The sequence below is a fragment of the Notolepis coatsorum genome (genome assembly GCF_963971535.1).
Source record: "Notolepis coatsorum genome assembly, contig: SCAFFOLD_1737, whole genome shotgun sequence".
Classification (NCBI taxonomy): Eukaryota; Metazoa; Chordata; class Actinopteri; order Aulopiformes; family Paralepididae; genus Notolepis; species Notolepis coatsorum.
Genome location: NW_028173055.1, coordinates 9,636 through 35,285, shown reverse-complemented (window position 1 = coordinate 35,285; position 25,650 = coordinate 9,636). Strand labels below are relative to the sequence as shown.

The 25,650-nt window shown below is 44.6% G+C and overlaps 1 protein-coding gene across 1 annotated transcript; it reads right to left on the bottom strand.

Moving 5' to 3' along the window:
* Window positions 1–288: 288 nt before the first annotated feature.
* LOC311247913 (collagen alpha-1(XXVIII) chain-like) lies at window positions 289–18,810 on the bottom strand (the record flags this gene model as incomplete). Its single annotated transcript, XM_084338897.1, has 10 exons — window positions 18,531–18,810; window positions 17,492–17,658; window positions 12,513–13,087; window positions 7,322–7,342; window positions 6,224–6,286; window positions 4,509–4,562; window positions 4,301–4,345; window positions 814–840; window positions 658–702; window positions 289–333 (listed from the first exon to the last, which is right to left on the bottom strand). Coding segments are annotated over exons 2-10 (1,026 nt in total), but the record flags the coding sequence as incomplete, so codon positions are not given.
* Window positions 18,811–25,650: the final 6,840 nt, after the last annotated feature.

Here is a 25,650-nt window from a genome sequence, read left to right as displayed (position 1 = left end):
GGAATCGAACCGGGAATCTCCGGATTACCAGACGACTGCTCTACCTCCACTGTCTTAGCCCCTAAATCAACCAATCAACCACTAAACCAACCAACCAACCAACCAACCACCCAATCACCTACCCAACCAAACCAACCAACTGACTGACCAGTTAACCATCCACCCACTCAACCAACCAACCAACCAACCAACCAAACCACCAACACAACCAACAGAGCACAATGGTTATAGCACTTCTGAGCACGTAATAAATGTAAACATGTTGCATTCAAGAAATTAATAACTCACCTGCAGGCCTCTGTTCCCTCTGATGCCAGCTGGCCCCTCTGGCCCCTGGAAATGGAGAACATGCATTGCTCAGTTCAATGTACAACAACACAACACAACACAACTCAACACAACACAATTCAACACACAACATGGCATGTAACTCAAAAACCTCTCTCTCTCTCCCTCTCTCCCTCTCTCCCTCTCTCTCTCTCTCTCTCTCTCTCTCTCTCTCTCTATGGTAATTTACACTACATACTGTCATCACAGCATGATGGAAAAATGGTGTGAAAAAGGAACTGGGACAACGATGTTCATGTTAGGACAGAAACACAAACCGCTCCTCCATCACAAATGATTGTGACACAGAACGAAGGTCACTGAACGTACCCGGTCTCCCTTTATGCCAGGTGTGCCGCACTCTCCTCTCTCGCCCTGAAACAAACAAATTAAAAGATATGAGGTTCCACTTGTATCTACAAGACTATTTCAACAACTCATGGAGAGAAATATTTTATGATATCTGCAGTAGGTGTGACACAATACCTGTTCTCCTTTGTAGCCCGGCTTGCCCTGTGTGCAGACAACAAAGACTTGTTAAGGCAAGAGGAGGCAGACGGCTATCAAAACATTCCTGCAGCAGACCACGGATCAGTAATGACTCATAACATACATGATACTGCCAGTGTCATTGTTGACTCAAAGGAACATTTTATGGGTTTGTTAATCTCACCTGTTGGATTTACTCAGAGTCAGCATTACCTAGGGCTGGGCGGTAGGTCTCAAATGATGACATTACTTTTGAAGGTATTTGGCATAGTTTTCCAGTACAAATTACAATGTGATATGACGTATCTTTTATGTCTTTATCTTTTATGAGTGCCTCAGACAAAGAACCATATAATTCAATTTTTTTTTTTTTTTTTTTAAATCTTTTTCCCCCTCCTTTTTCCGCATTTTTTTCTCCCATCCCAATGTTAGTCATTATGCCAATTCACAATCCCCTTCCTGGTCATCGCGCACTTACCCCCTACCGTCGGTCTGGGAGAGTGGAGGCTATCACATGCTTCCTCCGACACATGTGCAGCCAATCAACGGCTTCTTTTCACCTGGCAGCGCGGACTCTCACTGGGAGAGTGTAACGTGTGGAAGGTCACACTACCTCCCCCAGATCCTTTCCTCGCTGTGCAGGCGCCCCTACCACAAAACATCTGTGCAATAGATAACCTCCCCACCTTTGTTTCCCCGTCTCAAAACACATCTGTTCATTCTGGCATATTCACTTTAATTAAAATTTTAAATGTTAAGTTTATTATAACTGCTCCCCCTATGTAACTCTGTAATACTGTGTTTTTACTGTGTGTAATTGTATTATTTTTTTTAACCCTGTACGACGACCTTGGGTGCTCTGAAAGGCGACTTTAAATCAAATGCATTATTATTATTATTAAAGACAGTAGAGGTTGAGTAGTTTATTATCTAAAGGTGGTAGGTTAGTGTTGTGTTCACTCATAGTTAAAGACAGTAGAGGTTGAGTAGTTTATTATCTAAAGGTGGTAGGTTAGTGTTGTGTTCACTCATAGTTAAAGACAGTAGAGGTTGAGTAGTTTATTATCTAAAGGTGGTAGGTTAGTGTTGTGTTCACTCATAGTTAAAGACAGTAGAGGTCGAGTAGTTTATTATCTAAAGGTGGTAGGTTAGTGTTGTGTTCACTCATAGTTAAAGACAGTAGAGGTTGAGTAGTTTATTATCTAAAGGTGGTAGGTTAGTGTTGTGTTCACTCATAGTTAAAGACAGTAGAGGTCGAGTAGTTTATTATCTAAAGGTGGTAGGTTAGTGTTGTGTTCACTCATAGTTAAAGACAGTAGAGGTTGAGTAGTTTATTATCTAAAGGTGGTAGGTTAGTGTTGTGTTCACTCATAGTTAAAGACAGTAGAGGTTGAGTAGTTTATTATCTAAAGGTGGTAGGTTAGTGTTGTGTTCACTCATAGTTAAAGACAGTAGAGGTCGAGTAGTGTCTGGTGATATATCACATTCATACTACCAAGTGATTTAGATTAACTTCACAACTGCAAATACATGGCCTGTCCAAAGAATTTTAAAACAGACTTATATGGTTCTTCAGTGCAATTGTCTTGTTTAATTTATTTTACTTTTTAATACCACTGCAAGGAATATTCGTTTGATTAACATAAATATATATGTTTAATTTTTTACGTTATGTATTATATTGTGGATGACGGTGTAGTACAAATCCATACCTGTGCATGTATCCATGACGGTATGCCTTCATATTCAGTATACCCTCCAGCCCTGGCATTAACTCTCACTTGCAAAATGTGAATGAGTGAGAGTTGACCCCAAAAGAGTCGATTCCTCAACTCCTATAGTCTCTAAAGAGTCAGGGTCAACTCCCAATTAGTGACTTTGACGGTCAAAATGCGACAGAATAGACTCTTCCACCACAGAAATGTACCTGATGGAAGTGTGTCATTGTTTCCAAAAAAGCTACACATCATGATAATAAAGCTTGTGACTAATGGAAGATTAATGCCTGATTAATTAACTCAATTAACTTATTAAGTCAACTCAGTAGCAGCCAATCTGCTCCCACTCTGCACGTTGGAGTCACGGAGTCAGACGTAATTAACCTTTTTTTATTTTTTATTATTATCTTTTCCCCCCTTCTTTTTTCCGTTTTTCTCCCCTCCCAATGTTAGTCGTTATGCCAATTCCCAATCCCCTTCCTGGTCGTTGCGCACTCTGCCCCCTACCGTCAGTCTGGGAGGGCGGAGACTATCACACGCTTCCTCCGACACATGTGTACCCTGCCCACCGCTTCTTTTCACCTGGCAGCGCGGACTCTCACTGAGGCCCTGTCCACACGAACGCGGGGTGTTATATAACCAAGCCTTAATGTGCGCGGTTGCACTGTTCGTCCACACGCAACCGGGTTTTTGGAACACTGCAACTGTGTTCTTTTACAACCGCAGTCCAGGGTGACGTTTTTTTGCGCGCATCCCGGTTGCAGTGGTTGCGTGTGGATGTGGACATAGTAACCGAGGTTATTTCCAGTGTTTACAGCAGAGCTGTCCCAAGTAGCTGCAGCTACCAACTAAGCTCATGTGTTGTCAAGTTATTGTTATAAGGAACCCAGTCCAAACTACAACAGTCTGCATCCCCTTAACAATTGTTTGTATTGAGCCGTATTGTATTGTACCCATTCTGCAATCTGTTAAATAACGTTTTTATCCATTTATACTAATAGCGTTAACGTTATTACGTTAATGTACGCTAGCCTCAATGCTAACTATATAAATGGAAAATGCCAATCACATTAGCATGTAGCTAACAACACCAGAGATCTTTTTGTGAGACTAAACTCTCCGCTCTTGGTGGTAAATTGTGTTGATGTTGGTTTTGTTTCATCAACAAATGAGGCAGAACGCGCAGTGAATGTATCCTTTTTTGTTTATTGCACTTTTATTGCACTTTTCGTTTCTTGCTGCAAATAAATGCTATGTTGCTAAATGGTTCACGCGAGGTAATTTAAAGATGGTGGGTTTCTGTTTTTGAGCAGGACGTGTAGTGATGGTTCAACCCTTCTGATTAGTTGAAAATGGCCTTCATGTTTGAACTACATGTATATACATCACTCTGTGCGGAGTTTAAACCAGTCATGTGTACAGAGTTTTTTTTTGTTGGAATAATAAATAAAAAAACTGTGTCAAAAATACCCGTGATCGTGTGGACTGGGCCTGCGAGAGTGTAACGTGTGGAAGGTCACACTACGTGTCTTAGATCCTTCCCTCGCTGTGCAGGCACCCCGACCGAACTGTAGGAGTCACTGTCCACAACGACCCAGACCCACCCATCGGCTTCCCTCCCGCTGACTCTGCCAAACGAGCCAGTATGACGGCCGGCCAAGCTGACAGCTGGATTCGATACCAGCGTCTCTTGCGTTGGTGATGAACGCCTTGTCCGCTGCGCCACCCAGCCGCCTTAGTAGTTAACCTTTTGACCCTTTACTCACCTCCGACCCCTCTCGACCTGGAAGTCCACTCAGCCCACCCTCGCCCTAAGAGGAAGTGAAAAAGCATTTTGGGTTAGTTTCATAGAACTTGTTAAGACTGATTGGAAGTTAAACTGAATATAGAATATAGAACACAAATTATAATAATTGTTGTGGAGGTGGGTTTGCATTGTGAATTTCACAGACGAGTATCAACGATGTGTGATACCTTGTGCCCTTTGGCGCCGAAGGTCCCATCCTCTCCGGGACGACCTTTCTTGCCCTGTCGGGGGGGAGGAGGAAAGGTCACAAGGTCAACATGGTGGAAATGCATTATGGATACAAGGAAGCATGGGAGACGAGGAGCCTTCAGAAATGTTAATGGTCACTTTCATCCGAGTCTTTATAGCGTTTATTCCTTACAACTTTGTTAATGTGTGTCTATATATACAGCGTTTCCTGTCTAAAGGCTTATTTGGGGCGGTGCCCCTAACGCCAACGGTCCTTAAAGCTTGAGATTCTCCCGTCTCTCGCAGAGTTTAAAACCTTGATCTCCAACCATTGTCTCGCCTTGTTGTCTCGTTGTTGTGATTTTTTATACGCAGTGTGATTTTATATGCCTTTTTATGCTCATTTCTGTACGGACACTCGACGTGACTGTAAACGAGGGAAACCTCAGTTGCCTTTCGAGTTTAAATAAAGGTTTGACATTAAATTAAATACGACAAAACCCACAACAACTGCATTCCCCAAACGGATAACGTGTAAATGTTTTGGAATTGCGTGCGGCGGCACGTTTCTGTCACTCAACGCCGTATCCTTTGTCTGCTTCAGCTTCCCATCACCACAAGTAACCCAAGAACCAACCTGTAAAATAAAAATAACACTGTTCGTGGGTTGTGCCTGTTTATTACTATACATAAGAAACTCTCTCTCTCTCTCTCTCTCTCTCTCTCTCTCTCTCTCTCTCTCTCTCGCTCTCTCCTCTCTCTCTCTCTCTCTCTCGCTCTCTCCTCTCTCTCTCTCTCTCTCTCTCTCTCTCTCTCTCTCTCTCTCTCTCTCTCTCTCTCTCTCTCTCTCTCTCTCTCTCTCTCTCTCTCTCTCTCTCTCTCTCTCTCTCTCTCTCTCTCTGTGTCTGTACGGCAGCTGTCCATAAACTGTGAGAAACAGCTCCTGGGCCAATAGGTTTATGGGTGTGTAATTACTCCATCGGACGCTGTGACAGTGGATCAAAGTGGGAGAATACTGTGGCCAATTACGTCGTTTTACCCCGTTTGATGTGGTAAAAGAAAGAAAATCAAGGATTTTTTTTTGGTGCCATATGTAACGTATTACCTATTAACCCCCTTCAGGTGTATACGATCTCACGACACTTTTTGTAGAAGTGCACAGTCTGACAACGACGTCACGAAGGGCCGACAACAGAGTCAAACTCGAAAACCTATATGGATTCCTGGAATTCCAGGATACGTTTCAGAGAGGACATTCCAGATAGCGTTTACCTGACGGGGCTTTTAACGTGCGTGCCCTCAGACAATCCCACAGGAATTAATCCCACCCAGGCCTAATTTCTGAGGCCTAATTTCTGCGATGTCCCCGCGTGAAAATCAGTTTAAGCTCGTTCACAATCAACCGAAAGAAGAAGAAGAATGCGAGGCATTCGCTCCGCTAACTCTCGCTGCTCCGAACGCATGCTTTTTCCCAACCGCACACTTTACTAAAACCACCCTCCTTTACCCCAAAGCCCTGCAATTATCTATCCCGTTAGCATCAAGGGTGCCTTTGTCGATTGTGCTGTACAATACTTCAAGGGAGACGTTTTGGGGGGAGTAATTGTCCATTTGGGGTCATCAGAAGAAGAAAATACAAAGGTTTTCAAAGAGAGCTGTGATCTTTATGTCTCTGCAGAGGAGGAGTGGTGACTGCAGTGGGAGAAACTCTTACCGCCGGTCCGGCTGGTCCCCTCTCGCCCTTGTCGCACGCACACGCACTCTGGGCCAGCGGGCACTTCACACACAACGGGGGGGACAATGGACAAAAGTCAGATACAGCTTATAGGGCATGTTCATAGCTCTGTTTAAATACATATTCTCTGTACAGCCTTGACTAGTTAATATAGTTAACTTGTATACGGTTTCTCAGACACCAGGGCGACAGTCTTAACAGTGTTCTTAAAACAATGGCCAAGGCCCAGGACAGCTTGACTTAGATATGACATTTGTCTCTCCAGTCTTGTCAGACACGACACAAAACCCATCTTTTGTTTTCATTTTCTCATCTTTGTTTGAATTTTTCATCTTTGTTTTCATTTGTCATTCCCAGCTGGTATTTAATTGTAAGTCTGACCAGAGCTCGCTCTCACTTTCTGGTCAGACGCTTGTGTTACACTTGTCTCCGATTGTAAACTGAGGATACTTTTCTTTTGGCCAGAGAAATAAAATGTTTCTTTTTATACAATTCAACTCATCTGAATTTCTACAGTTCACTTGTCTTGGCTCCTTTAACACTAGCACATCCAACAAGGGGTCAAATGAGGCATTTTCAATAAATGTATCCTCGTCACTCGGTCGAGCTCCAGTCACTCAATGACTTTTCCTAAAAGTATAATTATAATATTTTTATTTATTATTATTATTATTATTATTATTATTATTATTATTATTATTATTATTATTATTATTATTATTATTATTATTATTATTATTATTATTATTATTATTATTATTATTATTATTATTATTATTATTATTATTATTATTATTATTATTATTATTATATTTTTATATGAATAGGTAATTATATAGTTTACACTGTTTATTTTTCTCATATTTCTCATATAATCATATAAGCTGTCGGGTCATCTGACCCGTTCCGGCGGGAATCAGTGACATTTTCTCCATGGCTTTTCTAGTGTTAAAAAATGCCAAATGAACAGGCGACATTCCGAGGCCGTTGGAGGAGGAGACACATGAGGTCACGTGTGGTGGTGGTGGTGGTGGTGGTGGAAAGAAAGAGAGGCCGCAGAGCGGCGTGGAGACTCACCCCCTCGTCCGCCAGCTCCGTCTGCGGGGCAAGAAGCAGATGATGAAGAGGTTACAAAACAGACATGTCAGATCAAGAGATGGAAAGAGAATAGATGAAAGCCTCATACAGGCGTTCCATGAGGCCTTCATACAGGGTGTGCATGTGTGTGTGTGTTATAACTAAGTAATTACTGTGTAATGAACATTATATCATTAATCATTCACTGGGACCAGGGGGAAATAGCAAACGTCGTCACGTCACCTTTCACTCATTCTCCCATCAGCTATAGTTGATTTAGGGGGAACACAGTTAGAGAGCTATACATCAGGGGGCCCGCTTCGAGATCAGATATGGGGCCCTTATCTTATATTAACAACGCCCCCCCTCCGCATGTACATTTAGAGGAGAATGTAAAGCAGCCCTTGGTCATAAACTAAAATATGACGCACAAATGTGCGCTTTCTGACTTAAATGTGTAACTGCAAACACACACACACACACACACACTGTCTAAACCAGTGATTCTCAAGCTGTGGGGTGCAAGCAAATGGGGAGAGCCTGCACGCACACAAGAGACATTTTCTGCTTACTTTTCAACTCTAAAACCTTACAGCATAATGCTACAGTGACATGTCATATAGGGAGGTGTAGTGTGGTTACGTCATTGCTGTTTCCCGGCCGGTCCACCTCGCTTGAAATTGCAATGTATTTCCCCCATTGCCCATTTCTAAATCGTCTCGTTTAAAACAAATAAAGCATGAACATTTGCATGGTGTACCTTTCTGTGCGTATTCATCCACAATCTATAGCTCAACATGAAAATATTCGCAATTAATGGTAAAATAATTACATCAAATTTTATTTCAACCAAAAAATGCTTAAACAATAATGTTAGTGATAGAAGGGAACTAATTTTGTGCAAAAATGGAAAGCGTGCCAATGTTCAGAATTTTTACAATAGCCGATAATCCATTTTCCCAATGATAAATCCCTAAACGGGTGGACCTCGCGGGCAGTCCAAACTAAAGTGGCGTCAGACTACACCTCCCCATACCGAATGAAACAGCAAAATTCTGAGGTTTCGGCATTATATTCTACCTCACTCAGAATCACAATAGGAAAATATACAAAATCTACATAAACTACTGTAGCCACTGTGCCAAACTCACCACGATGCAACTATAGACCCGAGGAGATTTACATGACTTGGTTTATGTCAGAAGCATGGTTTCTTCTACAAGGTGAAAAACATCAGTCAGTCAGTAAACATCTTTTTGTGTTGGCGATGTGCCTTTTCAAGCGATTCCACCGCACATCAGTTATCCATATTGGCACAGTGCGCGTATTTGCTTTATTAATCCAGGGCAGGGTGTGTTTGTTGTGTCAATCCGAGGCCCTGCGAGTGAGTGGAGCCTGTTTCAGTTGAAGGCCACCTACTGTATGCAGCTACTGTATACCATGATATTTTCGATTTTTGTTGTTGTATTTCAGGGTCAAAGTATAGCCCACAGGCAATTATTTTTGTTCACGCCAAAGGGCTCCAGAGAGTGGTCATAATCTATTTGGTAGTTTTTGGTTTTTATTTTGATCTTGAAATAACTGGATCATTCAATCTTACAATCGCACTGTAAAACCCACAACACCGTTGCTTACTTAACATTTGTAAAATGATTTACAGCGCTGCATGGCTCTCCACCAATGTTGTGTTTTGGCTCCCAGTTTGAGTTTCAAGTTTCATTTGAGCAGGTATTTACACTTCACTTGACCTCTCCAAGCAAACTCTTCTGCTATTAGAAGCCTCCCTGAAGAAGGCAAGATGCCTGAAATGTGTGAATGAATGAATGAATGAATGAATGAATGAATGAAAACTTTATTAACAGATTGCAGAATGGGTACAGTACAGTACAGCTCAATACATACAATTGTTAAGGGGATGCAGACCAGAGAAAGACTTTCGTCTTGTTTACATCAGGGTCCCCCATTTTCAATTCATCGTACAATGTTTGTCAGAGTTAATATTCTAATCACGTCCTGTTTATAGAACTTTTACCTTTCCCAGTAAAAGTCAAGTGCCTTGCACTTTTCTAATTCCCTCAAGGGATATTCACACCCTCTACCAAAAAACTCCTTCTTTTTGGTCACAACTATCAGTTTCATGGTCTATAATTCTACTCTGCTGCCATTTGATCCATAGGATGTGATCCATTATGAACCACCAACAATGTTGACAAGCCGATTCTAGGAAACATCCAAGTGCTTGATGAACTAAACTATCAGATCAAAAGTTTTAATATATCCTTTTTTTTGTCATCATAATAGCCCCACATGTGCAGTAATTACCCCATGGCGTGCGGCCAGGGAGCCCCATCGGAACCACAGACACCCGCCGCCGCCACAGCCCATAAAACCTTTCCGCTCTTGATTAGATGTCGATCAGGCCCGTTTGCCCTACGACCCGCCACGTCGCCCCCCGCACGTCCTGAACAGCGTGACTGCATTATATTAATTTCCAACGTAGAGGCGCGTGTGTGCACTGCTAGCTCGCGTGTGCCCTGCGGCTGCGACTAGTGCTCCTCTACACATCAGGAAATGAATTGAAAGCAGCCGCGCTGTTATTTTGCTAGACTTGGCCGCTCTGGGTGAGAACAAGCTGTGAGTACGTTAGTTATGTTAAAAAAGCATGTTAATGGACAATGTGAGTGTAGTGTTAGTCTAGAAACGGTAGAACATGTGGTAGAGCAGTGTGCATTGTATCAAAGGCAAAGGAAAGGTCTTATTAGGGATTTGAAGAGGGAAAAGATAGCGCTTAAAATAGTTGATATTTTGCAAAGGAATTCTGGAGAAGTGTGTATGGAGAGTTTGTTTTATTTTTTGAGAACGACAGGTTTATTTTATAGGATTTAGGACATCCAGATCCACACTCCTTTTCAGTAGATGGCGGTAATGCTCGTCGTAAGTGTTTGCCAACCGCCAAAAAATAGAAAAGAAGAAGAAGAAGAAGAAGAAGAAGAAGAACAAGCTGTGCCGCTTTGAGCGGAGCGCTTGACGAATATGCACCCCTGAACTCACACGTGCGACAGAGGCTCTCGTTTTTTGCCAGAACCCCTCGTATTTTTCACCCCCCCCCCGCGCGCCTTATTGCAGTTTATCTCGACAATGAAAGCTCGCTTTTTCGATACAAGCGGGGTTAACGGTCGAAATTCCACCGAGGCGGAATGCAAACCACATGCAGCGGCGGTCAGTGAAACTGCCTCTCTCAACGCATCCCCGGGTATGTTGTATATATCCGGTGGGTGAGGGTTGAATGTCTGAAACCACCACAGACAGTCTGTTTATTCTTACAGTATAGTACGTAGCCGAGGAGACAAACCCTCGGAGACAAGAGACATACCAGAGATGAAAGGGTCCCGCTCGCGGCACGGGCCAGACGGGCTTATAACATACAGATGCAGCCGGGCACAAAGACCTGCGAGTGTATAGGATGAAAGTCTCCACGCTGAGTGGGTGTTATCGGGGGGGCGCCCCTGCATGCAACCCTCTAGACCACGAGGCCGTACGGTCCAGGATGTCGGGTTAAAGGCGAGGGGTTAACGGCGCTGACACTTGAACGCGGGATTTACGGAGTGGGTTTTCTTTAGCGCCTTTTTGATGTTTAACACCTGCGTCAACAGCGCGGGCCTGAGGTCGGGGTGGCGTGCGCGTGGAGCCCCGCTGAGCGCATGCGGGATCTCACCGGGTTCCGTTCTCCTACTGCACCCGATTCTTTCCACAGAGGCTCTTTAATGCGGAGCAGATGGCACCACCAGGTCTAGAAACCCCCCCCCAAAAAAAAGCCTGGTTTTGTCTCCAAGACGTTGCTGGGTAACACATGTTCTAAGAGGAAACATACCAAAAGCTTTATGAAAAGTAACCCAATCGAGGGAAACGATAGAAAACAGTTTACTGACAATTCACCAAGACGTCCTCCACAGGCAGCGGCCAAAGAGGCCTTGTCAAATATTTTTCCCCAGTCAACTGCTAAGTTAAGAGCGGGTTTCAGAGCAATAATTAAAGTTGATTTGACACTCATTGACTGCGTGATGGCAGAGGGGGAGGGGGGGGAGACCACCTGTTGCTATGGCAGCTGGCGGCAGGTGCTCAAAAGTGTCATAATAACCCCCGAGAATCAAAATGGAGGGAAGATGTCACCAAGAGGAAGAGGAAGTTGAGTGCTTGTTAATTCACGTGGGAGGAGCCAAAGCCGTTTATGTGGCCCGAGTCTGTCTGCTTTTTCTTTGACAATTTTAATGGTTCCATCTGTTGCGGATTCTTGCCTATCAGTAATAAGCACTTATCAAGCATTCTTGCAATTTCAACAAACATTACTTACAGGTAGTAAGTAGTGAACGTAGGGAACTCATTTTAATGGTGAGGAAATAGCATGCAAGTCTCAGCAGGAGATGTCTACTCAAGCATGTTGTACAGTATAACTCATAAATGTATTCTCATTTCCAATCTATCGAATCAAAACGCCTTTTGTGAAGAGGCTGCGTACGGTTGCAGACATGCCAGTTCTCAGTGATTTATAGAATTGTTGAAATAAAAAAAAAAATGTATAGCAAGACGTCGCATCTGCATCTGAATCACCCCACTGGCTAAATTAATTTGGCACATATAAAATTAATATCCATGTTCAACTAAGAAACGAATCACATTTGAAATATTGCCAGAGCGGCTGTAGGTGAGGACCATGTGGTCTGTCTGTCACGCCCAATCACCTCTATGGTACAGAATGGCACCATAATGTCACCATCTAAATCTTTACCTCATTTTATATTTAATTTGATTTGATCTTACTACTACTACTTATTGTTATTGAACACACACACACACACACACACACACACACACACACACACACCCTGCATTGCACCTTAACATGCACATACACTATATGCAAGACACTTTCTGTAAATAATTGACAGATTATTGACTCATTTTATATTTTATAAAATTTGTATCTTACTACTACTTATTGTTACCGTTCTTGTATTCATTGTTGTTTCTTAATTGTACACTGTTGAGTCTGAGCTCGAAACACACAAACATTTCATTACCTGGCTGCAACGCCTGTGTATTGTTGTGTATTTGACAAATAAAGAACTTGAACTTGACACATTCAACGTCAGGCAGAATGAAGTACGTTTATGTTTTTTTTTTTTTTACTTACAATCTCCTTGATGACCTTGTCCACGATGGCCCTGTCCTGCAGGTTGTGAAGGTAGCGTGTGGCCGGCGAACTGGCGATCAACCTCAGCTGGGCCACGTTGGCGGGCGCGTTGGCCTCCCGCGTGATGCCTATGGTGAAGAAGCGGACGCCCTGGTTCTTGGCGTCCGTCACGGCCGAGAACAGGTCCGGGCTCCTGGGGTGCGACACGCCGTCGTACAGCAGGATGGCCACCTTGATGCTCCGCTCGCCCGACTCCTCCAGGTACATCCGCGTGAGGTTGGTGATGGCGTAGCTGGTGTACGTGCCGTGTCCGATGTACACGATGGGGGCGACGTGGGCCTTGAAGTCCTCGGCGCCCTGCCACTGGTTGAAGGTGCGCTCCACGATGACGTGGCTGCTGTACTGGAGGAGGGCGGAGCGCGACGTCAGCCCCCGGCCCGTCAGGAGACGGAGCCCCTGCAGCCGCTCCACCGTGTCCAGGACGAAGCGCTTCTCCTGGGCGTGGTTGTCCTTGGCGCTCTCCGAGCTGTCGATCAGGAAGGCCAGCTCCAGGCTGCAGTCTTCGGGAGCGGCCACTGAGAAGGAAGGAGGCATCCATTGAGTATTGATTTCTTTGCTACAGTGTATATTTTGGTTATGTCCTTTTTAGGGCTTTTCTGGCGTACAGAATATTGCAGAATGAGCTGCAACAAAGGTCAACAAAGGCCAAACCAAAACATTGTGATGATATACTTAGCATCAGGGGTGTAGCTGGAGATTCTGGGCCCCATGAAAGAATGTTTTTTTGGGCCCCCAATCCATGCGAGCGCGCGCAAGCTTAAAAAATTTGGGGCATTTATTTATTGATGAAAATGCATACTATGGTTTTTACCTATTTTTTTTATAATACATGCAATTATACTTTTGAGTCATCTACATTAACTTACTTTAGGATAATAATAAAACCATATTAATAAAAAGATAATAATAGTGTTCTCTGAGCCCCCCCCCCCCAGTGCTGGGCCCTTGGAATCATCCTAACCTCCCCCCCCCAGCTACTCCCCTGCTTAGCTTGCTGAGCCTCCAGGACACTGCCTTTATAACAGTGTTAGATTTTGAGTATTAACCACTGATTCCTAAACCTTAGATTATTCTCCATTAACGATGGTCTAGGTTTAGGTTTAGGTTTCAGTTTAGCACACAAATCCAAAGTGTGCAAGGTTCAGACTAAGGCTGGACGATATGAAAGAAATCCATATCACGATAATCATCGGGACTTCTTCCCGATATCAATATATATATATATCGCAAGTATGGCGACATCACAAGATCGTCGCATCGAACTGCCTGACGATGTAAAGTGTGATATCAAACCAAAACCCTGTTATTTTCAAATAACAACCCCTGAAATATTGAAGATCTAATTTTGAGAAACATTTTAGTTCATAAATGAACTTCATTTTATCCCAAAGTACTTTACAACTTATGCCTCACATTCACCCATTCACTCACATTCACAGAATGACGGCGGAGGCGACCATGCACGGTGCTTGAACCAGAAGCAGTTAGGGGTTAAGTGTTCTTGCTCAAGGGCACTTCGAAACACCGCCGGGAGGAACCTTGAATTGAACCGGGAACCTTCCGATTGCCATCTGATTACATCCAGAATGAAATATGTTGCCGTCGTTCATTCGGACGACGTGACGGCTGCTGCACGCGACAATATCACAATCTCATTTCATCACCATATCATACAGATATATGAGACAATAAAACCATCATATTTAATAATTTAGACACAAGTCATCATCAGGTGTCGCTCCGATATAAGAGGAGACAACAGCCGTTTACTGTAGCAGCTCTGTACTGTCCCACCAGCGGAGACGGGAAGGAGCTCTCTTCTGTCTACTTCTGTCTACTTCTGTACTTCCGTCATCAGCTCTGGGGAAATAAGCAGATGAATGGAGTGCAGTCAAAGTAGAGGAGGCTTATTTGATTGATGACATTTTAAACTCTGAATCATTTACCAGATCTTAAAAAAAAAAAAAAAAAGCTATATTTAGGATTTACAATAAACTATAGGCTAACAATTTGGCTATAGTTTTGCCATCAAATTGAGTAAATAATATCTTATGAAATGGACATTCCTGTTACCTAAGCAGCTGTTCAGCACACGTCGGTTTCTCTAACGATGCGAACGATGTCGTGTGTTGAGTTCTTCTCAGGGAGGATGTCGCCTCCCGTTCGTTCTCCCGCCCGTCTTCCCTCATCATCCTACATTCCAGCCTCTAATTACCACCAGCAGCACCACCCAGAGGTTTACCATACAGGTGTTCACCAGCACCACCAGCCAGAGGTTTACCATACAGGTGTTCACCAGCACCACCACCACCCAGAGGTTTACCATACAGGTGTTCACCAGCACCAGCACCACCACCCAGAGGTTTACCATACAGGTGTTCACCAGCACCACCACCACCACCCAGAGGTTTACCATACAGGTGTTCACCAGCACCACCACCACCACCCAGAGGTTTACCATACAGGTGTTCACCAGCACCACCACCACCACCCAGAGGTTTACCATACAGGTGTTCTGACAACGGTCTACGGACTGAAAGCTCCACAACTTAGACACAGTCTTCAGCATTACAGCCGTGCACTTCCTGCATCGTTTAAAGGCCCTCACATAGTCGGGCGGATCGTACGCGGGCCGGACTCCGCGGAGGTCCGCGCGCACTCAAAGCGCACTCAAAGGGGACTCAAAGCGCACTCAAAGGGGACTCAAAGCGCACTCAAAGGGGACTCAAAGCGCACTCAAAGGGGACTCAAAGCGCACTCAAAGGGGACTCAAAGCGCACTCAAAGGGGACTCAAAGCGCACTCAAAGGGGACTCAAAGCGCACTCAAAGCAGACTCAAAGCGCACTCAAAGGGGACTCAAAGCGCACTCAAAGGGGACTCAAAGCGCACTCAAAGCAGACTCAAAGCGCACTCAAAGCAGACTCAAAGCGCACTCAAAGGGGACTCAAAGCGCACTCAAAGCAGACTCAAAGCGCACTCAAAGCAGACTCAAAGCGCACTCAAAGGGGACTCAAAGCGCACTCAAAGCAGACTCAAAGCGCACTCAAAGCGGACTCAAAGCGCACTCAAAGCAGACTCAAAGCAGACTCAAAGCGCACTCAAAGCGCACTCAAAGCGGACTCCATGCGTGATGCTCCAATTTTCTAACTGCGCGGATGTCCACGCCACTCACTTGGTGTCACACAAAAGGCTGCTCTGCATTTAATGTGACACCGATCTGCATTTTACTTTGAACACTCCGTGCCAAGAGAGTAGTAGGGCAGGATCATGGTTACACGGGTAGGAGTGGTCCGGTAAAACATTGGCAGGTAGATGACGCTAAATTTAGTTTTACTATCGCTAATCGTCCTCCATTCCAATTCATATACATTTGGACAATATCTTTTTTTCATCATCTGAAGAAACTTGAGAAGTTTGAATGGCTTTTCTAAACCAAGTGTGTAAAACTACCAGTTTTATTTCGAAATCTTGGAAACGGAGATAACCTAGACTCTTTATTTTGACATCGGATGACGACGCCACGACAGAAGTGTAAACGGCGTGAATTTTCTTTTTGTAAACTGGCGGGAGACATGTAGGAAATTGGTACGCGGAGGTATACGCTCGACTATGAAAGCTCAAACGACTGCGGACATGCCGCGGGGAGTGCGGTCCGCGTACGTTCCGCCCGACTATGTGAAAGCCTTCAGTCTGACTATACGTCGCCTCCTGTTGCACCTGCTGAGAACACGGGGCATGTGCCGCTCGTACCGGCAGTTCAGCGGCAGACATCAGCTTGAGGCAAGAAAGAGGTCGAGACACATATCAAAGGTTCTGACAACTACAGGAGAACGACTCCTGGCTGTATATCAAAAGCCCCCCCCCCCCTAGCAGTTAAGCTGGGGCCAAGACCTTTTCCAACAGAAGGTTATCAGCTATGATGCTTAAGCTTAAGGCGAAATAATTGAGTTACAACCGAATCGCAGCTTGGGGGGGGGGGTTTTGGAGGGGAGGAACGGACCCCTTTGATGGACAAAACGGTAATGGGTCTCGGGCGGTGGTTAGATGCGGCTTGATGTTGATTTATTGATCGAGATGTTACTGTAGGTAGGAGCGGCTTCGGAAGGGACGCCGTTTAATGAACTGAGTGCCGAGATGGAATCGTGAATCTGACGTGACGTGAGCTGGAGTAGAGAAACCGAAGGGATTTCACCTGCTGCCGCACGACGTGATACCAATCTGCAGCCGCGGAGGGCGGGCACAAATCTAATATACAGGTCGAGTGTAAATCACTTTTATCCTCAGGAATACGTGTCATCGAGAGAATGTGTCCTGGGGGGGGGGGGGGGGGGGGGGGGGGCAGTCAGGTAACAGAGAGAACAAGACAGTCCCAACAGAGATAGATGGCTCTCAGAGAAACCTCGGAGACATAATCAATCCAAGTGGACGGCGTCCCTCAGCCATCTCCTCGATGGGTGTCAGATTTAGAATTTTCACCTATGACTGACCCCCCCCCCCCCGCATTGATAAGAGACTTCTAGCTTTCCTTTTTCTAAATTAAAACTTGTGGCCACCTCAAGCTCGGGTTCCGCGCGACGTCCCTCGCGCAAAGGTCGACCGGATGATTCTATACGGCGGACGACGGACGTCCTCAAGCGCTCGCTGAGACTCCTTTTATCCTGGGCTACGGCGCTCGTTCTCGGGGCTACTTTACTGGGCACACGATTCGCCCTTGGCACACCTTAAGTTTGGCTACTTGCCAAGTGGGTGATACAATATTTTTCAGCTCATTCCACTGTTGCAACCTGTTGCAACTCGCTCGCAATATGGCCTTCTGCTACAGTAAATGCCAAAAATGTAATGTAATGTGAATTTTTTTAAACGCCGGGGGAAAGAAACGACCCCCAAGGCCGACGGCTCCGGGGCGAAGCAGACTTACGTTTGCCAATTTTGGGGATGATATTGGTGGACAATTTTTTGGTCTTCACTCGGATGTCTGTTGCCTCTTCCTCGTAGTCCTCGTCATAGTCCTGCGCCGGGACGCTGCGCAGTCCACACAGCAGGAACAACCACAGCAGCGAGGGGCACATCACCACCACTACCACCCTGGGGGGGAGAGAGAGAGAGAGAGAGAGAGAGAGAGAGAGAGAGAGAGAGAGAGAGAGAGAGAGAGAGAGAGAGAGAGAGAGAGAGAGAGAGAGAGAGAGAAGAGGCAAAGAGAGACAGAGAGAGACAGAGAGAGACAGAGAGACAGAGAGAGAGATAGAGAGACAGGGAGACAGAAAGACAGAGAGAGAGAGACAGACAGAAAGACAGAGAGAGAGAGAGAGACAGACAGAAAGACAGAGAGAGAGACAGGGAGACAGACAGAAAGACAGAGAGAGAGACAGAAAGACAGAGAGAGAGAGACAGATAGAGGCAGAGAGAGACGGAGAGAGAGACAGGGAGACAGAAAGACAGAGAGAGAGAGAGAGACAGACAGAAAGACAGAGAGAGAGAGACAGGGAGACAGACAGAAAGACAGAGAGAGAGACAGAAAGACAGAGAGAGAGAGAGAGAGAGACAGACAGAAAGACAGAGAGAGAGAGACAGACAGACAGACAGACAGACAGACAGACAGACAGACAGACAGACAGACAGACAGACAGACAGACAGACAGACAGACAGACAGACAGACAGACAGACAGACAGAGAGAGAGAGAGAGAGAGAGAGAGAGAGAGACAGAGAGAGAGACAGGGAGACAGAGAGAGAGAGACAGAGAGAGAGACAGGGAGACAGACAGAGAGACAGACAGATAGAGAGACAGGGAGACAGACAGAAAGACAGAGAGAGAGAGAGAGAGAGACGGAGAGAGAGATGAGAGCACGAGATGGAAAAGGTCACAGCATTTCAATACATTCAGATACACTTAACGCCGCGGCTGGCGGAACAAGCTCCAACAGGCTGGACTGAGACGTGTCTCGGTGTCTGACTCACGGCACAGTGTTGCTGACTCAGGTGTCCGATGGGACCTGCTCAGCGCACCTCTCCTCTCCGGGGCACGAAGAAGAAGAAGAAGAAGAAGAAGAAGAAGGGGAATTTAAAAAAAAAGTGCAAAAAGAGTTTACAGACAGAAACCCTGAGAGATCCCAATTGTTCAGCTCAAAACTAGAGATGTCCAAGAGTTAAGCATGGAGTTCCACCTCCTCTCCCTGTCCCCGGGACGGCAGGCCGGGTGGTGTCGGTCGGGCGCAGGTGGGTATAGCAGCAGTAACTGTAGCAGCGGTGAGGGAGCGAGCAGAATGTTGAGACTTGTATTCTGGCTCCTCACACTCTGCCCCCCCCTCTGTTAGAGAGTTCCCCCTTCAAGCCCTCCTTCCAACTCCCTCACTCCCACTTTAAGGAGGGGTCGGGCGGGGTGGGGGAGACGGCCCGAGACAGACAGACATCTACACACAGCGAACACTGTATTCACCCCCTCAAGGTGCCGGAGTTCGCACTGAGAGCGAACCCGATGACTCCAGGTTTGGAATCGGGGGGTTAAGGGATTTGTCGGTTCTTGTTTATTGCCTGGTAGGTTTAATTCTGGGGGGCTGGGTGATCTGAGTGAATATTTACCTGAAGTGTTGCCGTATTATAACACGTAATGGCTTCCGAATGACAGATGCCTTGCCCTTGATATAATCTAGGATCTTGGAAAAGGATTGGTCGAGGATATATACCTAAAGGCAAACGCCTAGCGAGGGCAGTGTGTCACAATTCACAAAAAAAAACCTAGGCCAACATGTTGAGATGTATGTGATTTATAAAGGTGTTATCTTTACATTTCAGGACACACGGTAATGTAATGACATTTTCCTGGTTAGGGTCAGGTTAGATTTAGACAAGAAAAATTTGTAGTTAAAGGTTAGACTTAGCTTAAAGGAACACGCCAACATTTTGGGGAAATTAGCTTACCGTCTTCTCCAGAGAGAGATAAGAAGATAGATACCAGTTTCCTCTCTGTGTGTTCAGTAGAAAGCTATCTGGCTGCATGTTAGCCTAGCTTAGCACAATGAATGGAAGCGGACAGTGACGGGTAGCCTAGGCATTGTCCAACTAACACCTCTCCCGAAGGCTACCCCTCACTGTCCGCTTCCATTCATTGTGCTAAGCTAGGCTAACATGCAGCCAGATAGCTTTCTACTGAACGCACAGAGAGGAAACTGGTATCGATCTTGTCTCTCTCTGGAGAAGACGGTAAGCTAATTTCCCAAAAATGTTGGCGTGTATCTTTAAACTCTTTGAGCGCCACCGACTTTCCCCATACTCGCTAGCGCCAGCTTTTCTTGACCATTTTCACGATATTTCACAATCTTTGCAGAGCTATTGTATATTCTATAGTATAGCTATGGAGACAATAGTATGGCTCATTTGACAGACACTATTTCTAGTCCAACATGTAAAAAATAGTTTGTTTCTACATACCTTCGTTTGTTCACAATTCCAAGCTAAACATTGCCTCGTTTCACTAAAATCCAGGCTGGTTTTCTAGTGTTTTGTGCAGCGTATGCGCAAATCTCGTGGCTGCTCACTTGAAACCTATATTAAGGGGGGGGGGGGTCGTATATCCGACGCTGGGCATCATATAAACGCATGTTTTATGATCAAGTTTCGGTAAAGTACATGTAAAATAGACGTTACATTTGGTTTAGAGTTAATCCATTACTTTGAGTCCAAAAGTGTCTTGAATCAGAACAGGATCAATACTTATAACGTTAGGTAGCCATCTTCCGTCTTCTTCATCTGCTCGGGCCAGACTATAGACGGAGCCGAATAGGTTTCCTCATCGGTCGGTTTGATTATAGTAGTTTTACGTTTTACCAGTAGTGCTTAGTCCAACAAACGCACCTCATCATCCATAATCATCATCCATGTAATCCATTTTGTCTTTTTCATAATATCCAATAGTTCGCTCTAGACGATTGCGATTGTCAAACGTGTCCTGCTCACTGCAGTGCTGCTCGCAAAGAGTACCTAGTTGTTTGGGGGCTGTGGGGGCTGGTACTAACACACTAATAGCTGGCCCATGATGTTCATGAGATAGGTGATACTGCCACCTGGCGGATTTCGATCGTCATTGCAATTCCAACGTTGTGCCAGGGAGCTCCGGCTGGATGTTTAGAACAGAGATCAAAGGGAAAATATCAAAGGATCAAAACCAGAGAAATCTCGGGTATGGCGCTCAACGCATGGCGAGATAACCTGACTTATCTCGGGTATGGTGCCCAATGAGTTAAGGTAATGGACAGAGAAGATTAAGTTTAGGTAAGTACAACCAGCTAGTTAAATGCATATTTTGAGCTAAACATCAACCATTTGATGCTTTAAAAACTTCATTATGTATTGTTTTGATTAAAAATAAATACGTCATATTAGCTGAGGTATTTCTAGGCACCAAAGTATCAGAACTGGACATTTAAAAAATTTGAATGCCATGACTTTTATTGCCAGTAAATATAACAGTAAATCTACAATCCCAATTTCCCTGTAGTCAAGAAGCTAGTAAAAATTTATGAAGAACAGCCTGTCACCGGCTATTTTACGGGTAAATATGACACACACTCAGACACATGCACGCATGCACGCACACGCGCACACACACACACACACACACACACACACACACACACACACACACACACACACACAACAAACAACAAATGTCAATTTTCACCTCGATTTATAACAGACCACAGGTTTGTGTGGTCTCTGGTCAGACTGGTTCATTTCTGGTGAATGCCATGTCATTGTGACAATAAAGATTATGGTCAACATGGATGTTGAGTGGTGTCATCAAAATGGGGCGTGATTTACACTAGTAAAAATCATCATTCATAATTTTATTTTTATTTTTTTTACATCTGACTTTGAAGAGAGCCTCCTGCTTTCAGAGCTCCAAGCTGAATCTATCTTTGAATCTAACCCTCAGCCCACTTACTATGAGATTCACTTAAATCAAAGCCAGCTTCTGCAGGGTATGGGGGAGGGTGGGGCAGGATGATTCTAAAGGCATGTGGCGTCAGGGCCCCGAAAACTTTATTAGAACATTAGGTCAAAGAAAATTCCATAGAAAATTATTAAAGTCTAACTGAAATGTATATTTATAGTATATACTATTTTAACCACATTTATTCTGTAAAATGTAAATAACAGTTTTTATTGATATAATTAGATAGGCCTTAGAGATGACAAATTGCTGGGAGGGGGAGGGTCATAATGTTCATTAGTGAAACGTGAGTGACAGCAGGCAGGGCTGTGATGCTGCTCTCTCAAGTAAATTGCATTAAAGGGCCACTTCACCTAAAAACAATGCTGGTTTATTTTGCACATAATCTCACACACATTCAAAAGCTCTAAGGAGTTTTGCACACATTAATTTAGTTTCACAGTTATTGAAACGGCCCTTCTAAGGTTTCTCTCCTCCACATTGCCTGTGGTGCATTTTTTCCTATTGCTAGGTTTGAGTGAGTTTCCCCTTACCTTCGCGTGGGGTATGTCTGGGAGTGTTGCATTCATTTATTTAAAATATTTTTGGACTTCATGGTGTTTTTGCTTTGTTCTTGACTTATTGTGATGTTTCTTCTTGACTTGTTTAAAGAAGATGTGTCTGGCCCATGGGGACATTATAACTTGTGTTGTCGGGCCTTACAAATACATTTGATTTCATTTTATTGAGATTATTAGTTTGAATATGGCCACCAGTGATGTCACTGGGGACATTGAAACCTTGTGTTGTGTTGATTACAGCTCCATGATGTAGATAGGGAGTGCTACCTTATCATTTCATTGAGATGTAATTAACACAACACAAGGATTCAACGTCCCCGATGACATCACATTCAAAGTAATTTACTCTCAATAACTGTCAAACTAGAGTTTTTGGGTGGGGTGTGTGATAAGATAAGATTAGGGATGCTCGATATTGGCTTTTTTTACCAATACCGATATACCGATATTGTCCAACTCTTAATTTCCGATACCGATATCAAACGATACCGATATATGCAGGGTCCCCCCCCCCCCCCCCAAAAAACGGAATAATTTCAGGTAATTAACATTACATATATCTCTTATTGTGGAATTAACACAACATTATGCATACTTTTGACAATAAATAAAATCAGAATTTGTTCTTACTTGCTTGCCTGGGTAAATAAAGGTTATAGAAACCGATACCCATATTTTCCGATATCACATTTTAATGCCAATATCGGCCGATAATATCGGACATCCCTAGATAAGATAAGATAAGATAACATGTTCCTTTATTGATCTCCTTGGGGAAATTCAGGCATCATAGCAGCATGGGGGAGGGGGGAGGGGAGGTACAGGTACATGTGATAGAAGACATGATACAGGTCATACAATTATAGTACAGTGGAGAAGTAAAAATAATTTTTTTATAAAACTAGGCAGTGTAACAATATAACAATAATTAACTCTGAGTATGCGTATGCGCATATGGGCAAGTAAGCAGCATAAATAGGTCAAGGTGCATATGGGGGTATGCCCTCTCGGTTATATTGAGATTATGAGATTATGTACAACATAAATCAGCATTGTTTTTTGGTGATGTGCCACTTTAACATTCCACAACATCATTGTACTGGCTCTTCATAATTGTATGGAGCTATTGCCAAGTGAACTGCCTACAAGGCTAACATTACTGCCTCGCAACACTGTGGAACATTGTGCCGTGGGTCTCTGGGCGGCTTTGTACTTCATGCTTTGTTTTCTACAGAATAACAATTCAATTAGAATTAATTAAGTGTCAGGTAGATTTATGAAGCCAAGATAGTTGATGCCAGACATGAATAGGTATTTGGCAATGAGGTGGACAAACAATAAAAATCAGTACTTATGTCCAGCTCTCGGTGTTGCTATCAGCTTGGCTGGTCGTTCATACTCACACAATTGGCAGTGTTAGGGGTGGGAAAGCTGATGGGTGGGTCCTGGGCGTTGTGGACAGTGACCCCTACAGTTCGGTCGGGGCGCCTGCACAGCGAGGGTAGGATCTGGAGGGAGGTAGTGTGACCTTCCACACGTTACACTCTCCTGGTGAGAATCTGCGCTGCCAGGCTGGCTGCACATGCGTCGGAGGAAAGCATGTTTGTGACAGTCTCCGGCCTCCCGGACGCGTCTATGCCAAATACAACGCCGTTCGGTTTCCGGGTTCCTCTGATTGGCCACTAAGCCCACGTGACCGCGCGCTAGCACGCCCCCCTTATCGCCCACTCTCGCGCTGTGAAGCGGAAGAGCCAGCGGGGGCGAGGCGGTGGTTTCTCCCCGGCTCCGTGCGCCGCTGACTCGGTCCAGCTTCAGCAGCAGCGGCCATCTTCTTCCGAGGCGGCTCGTTCTTATTATTATCCCCCATTGTTCAGGTCGACATGGTCGCACAAACACCCGTTGGAGGAGTAGTGGGGGAGAAGAAGAGGAATATTTTTAAATAGCAAGAAGTATCGACTGGCAACTCTGTGCTCGTCAGACATGTTAAAGCCCAACCTCCAGGTTAAACCCTACTGATCAATTATGGGTAGTTTACATCATTGGTATATAATTTCATTATTTATTTTTTTCCATTTGACACCGGAAATGCCACTCTGAAAGAGTTAAAAAGGTCCACGCACGAATAACATGCACGCGCGAATCAAAAAAGCTTATCAAACGCCGACGTCACAACAGGACAACAGGTGCATATTAATGAGCCGAATCTAAAAGCTTATCAGACGCTAGCACCTAGCACCATAGATATATATAGAACGATATCTATGCCTAGCACGGCCGTGACGTCACTTCAGGAAACGTATGCCTTATGTCCGTCCGGGTCATAGTACTAGATCAATGGTGGCTCACTCGGTGCATCACAGTTAGCCTATATCTCCGCCGTCCCTGCTACACGCAGTCGGGACCACTACACTCACTGACGTTAGCCTATAGCCCGCCGTCCCTGCGGGTGGTTCTCTCCTCTTTGTGTGCCCCCGTCCCCGCGGAGGAGCTTGTGGACTCGACAACAGCGGCGGCCGCAGGGCGCCGGAGCCCGCAGCGCTAGTTAGCTCATAGCTATCGTGTAACACTAGCCTTTACGGGCTCGAGCACCCTACGGCTGCCGCCGCCGTCGCGTCCATGGGCCCCCCGGCAGGGCACCCGTGGGGACGGGCATGGGCGGAGTTTATGGGGGTGCATTGCACCCCCTGGTGGCCGGGGGTGAAATTGCTTTAAAAAAAAAAAAAAAAAAAAAAAAAAAATTATTTTAATAAAATTATAATAATTGTGAGAAACAAATCTGAATTCTATTATGTTTTGTTTTACAATACATTCATTTTATAGTAGTAATCATGTCACATTATAAGGCGAACCTTCTGTAGTGTGGCAGTGAAAGGGTTAACGCACGGCCAAGCACCAAGCAGCAGCAGCAGAATGCCCCGCGATAGATTGTACAAAGCCACTTATTCTGAGATGATAATTAATGTATCTGGATAACCAATGCACGGATTTTGTCGAGGCAGGTAGCGTTATTTCGGGAAAATTGATATCTATAGTCTGGTATATTTTTCGTCCACGAAAAATGTTGGCTGTAATAATTATTATTGCTCGAGACCGAGTCTCTATGAATAATAATAATTAGAGCCTCCATTTTTCAAGTCAGTTAAAAATGATCCCCCGTAGTGCTGTGTGTGTGAGTGTGTGTGTGTGCTGCTGTACTACCTAAATAAAATAAAAAATTAGGGGTTAGGGCATTGTAAAAACGCAAAAATAATAAAATAAAGGTATCGTTGGCCAAGCAGTCGCACCCCCTGGCGTCAAGTTCAAACTCCGCCTATGGGGACGGGGTGTACAGAGAGGAGAGAACCATTTTGGGTCGGCCGTTCATGCCGGCCAGCGAGCCGGATGTCGGGATATGTTGTTAGCACAATAGCTACCAAGCTAAGCTATGTTATCTACTAACGTTATAAACACAATAATGTGTACAACGACACAATGATTTACATTATTACAAATATGGTAACGTGGTTGTGGCTTTTACAAATAGTGGTTAGCTTTAGAGATGGATGGATGGCTATAATCACGGAGCAAT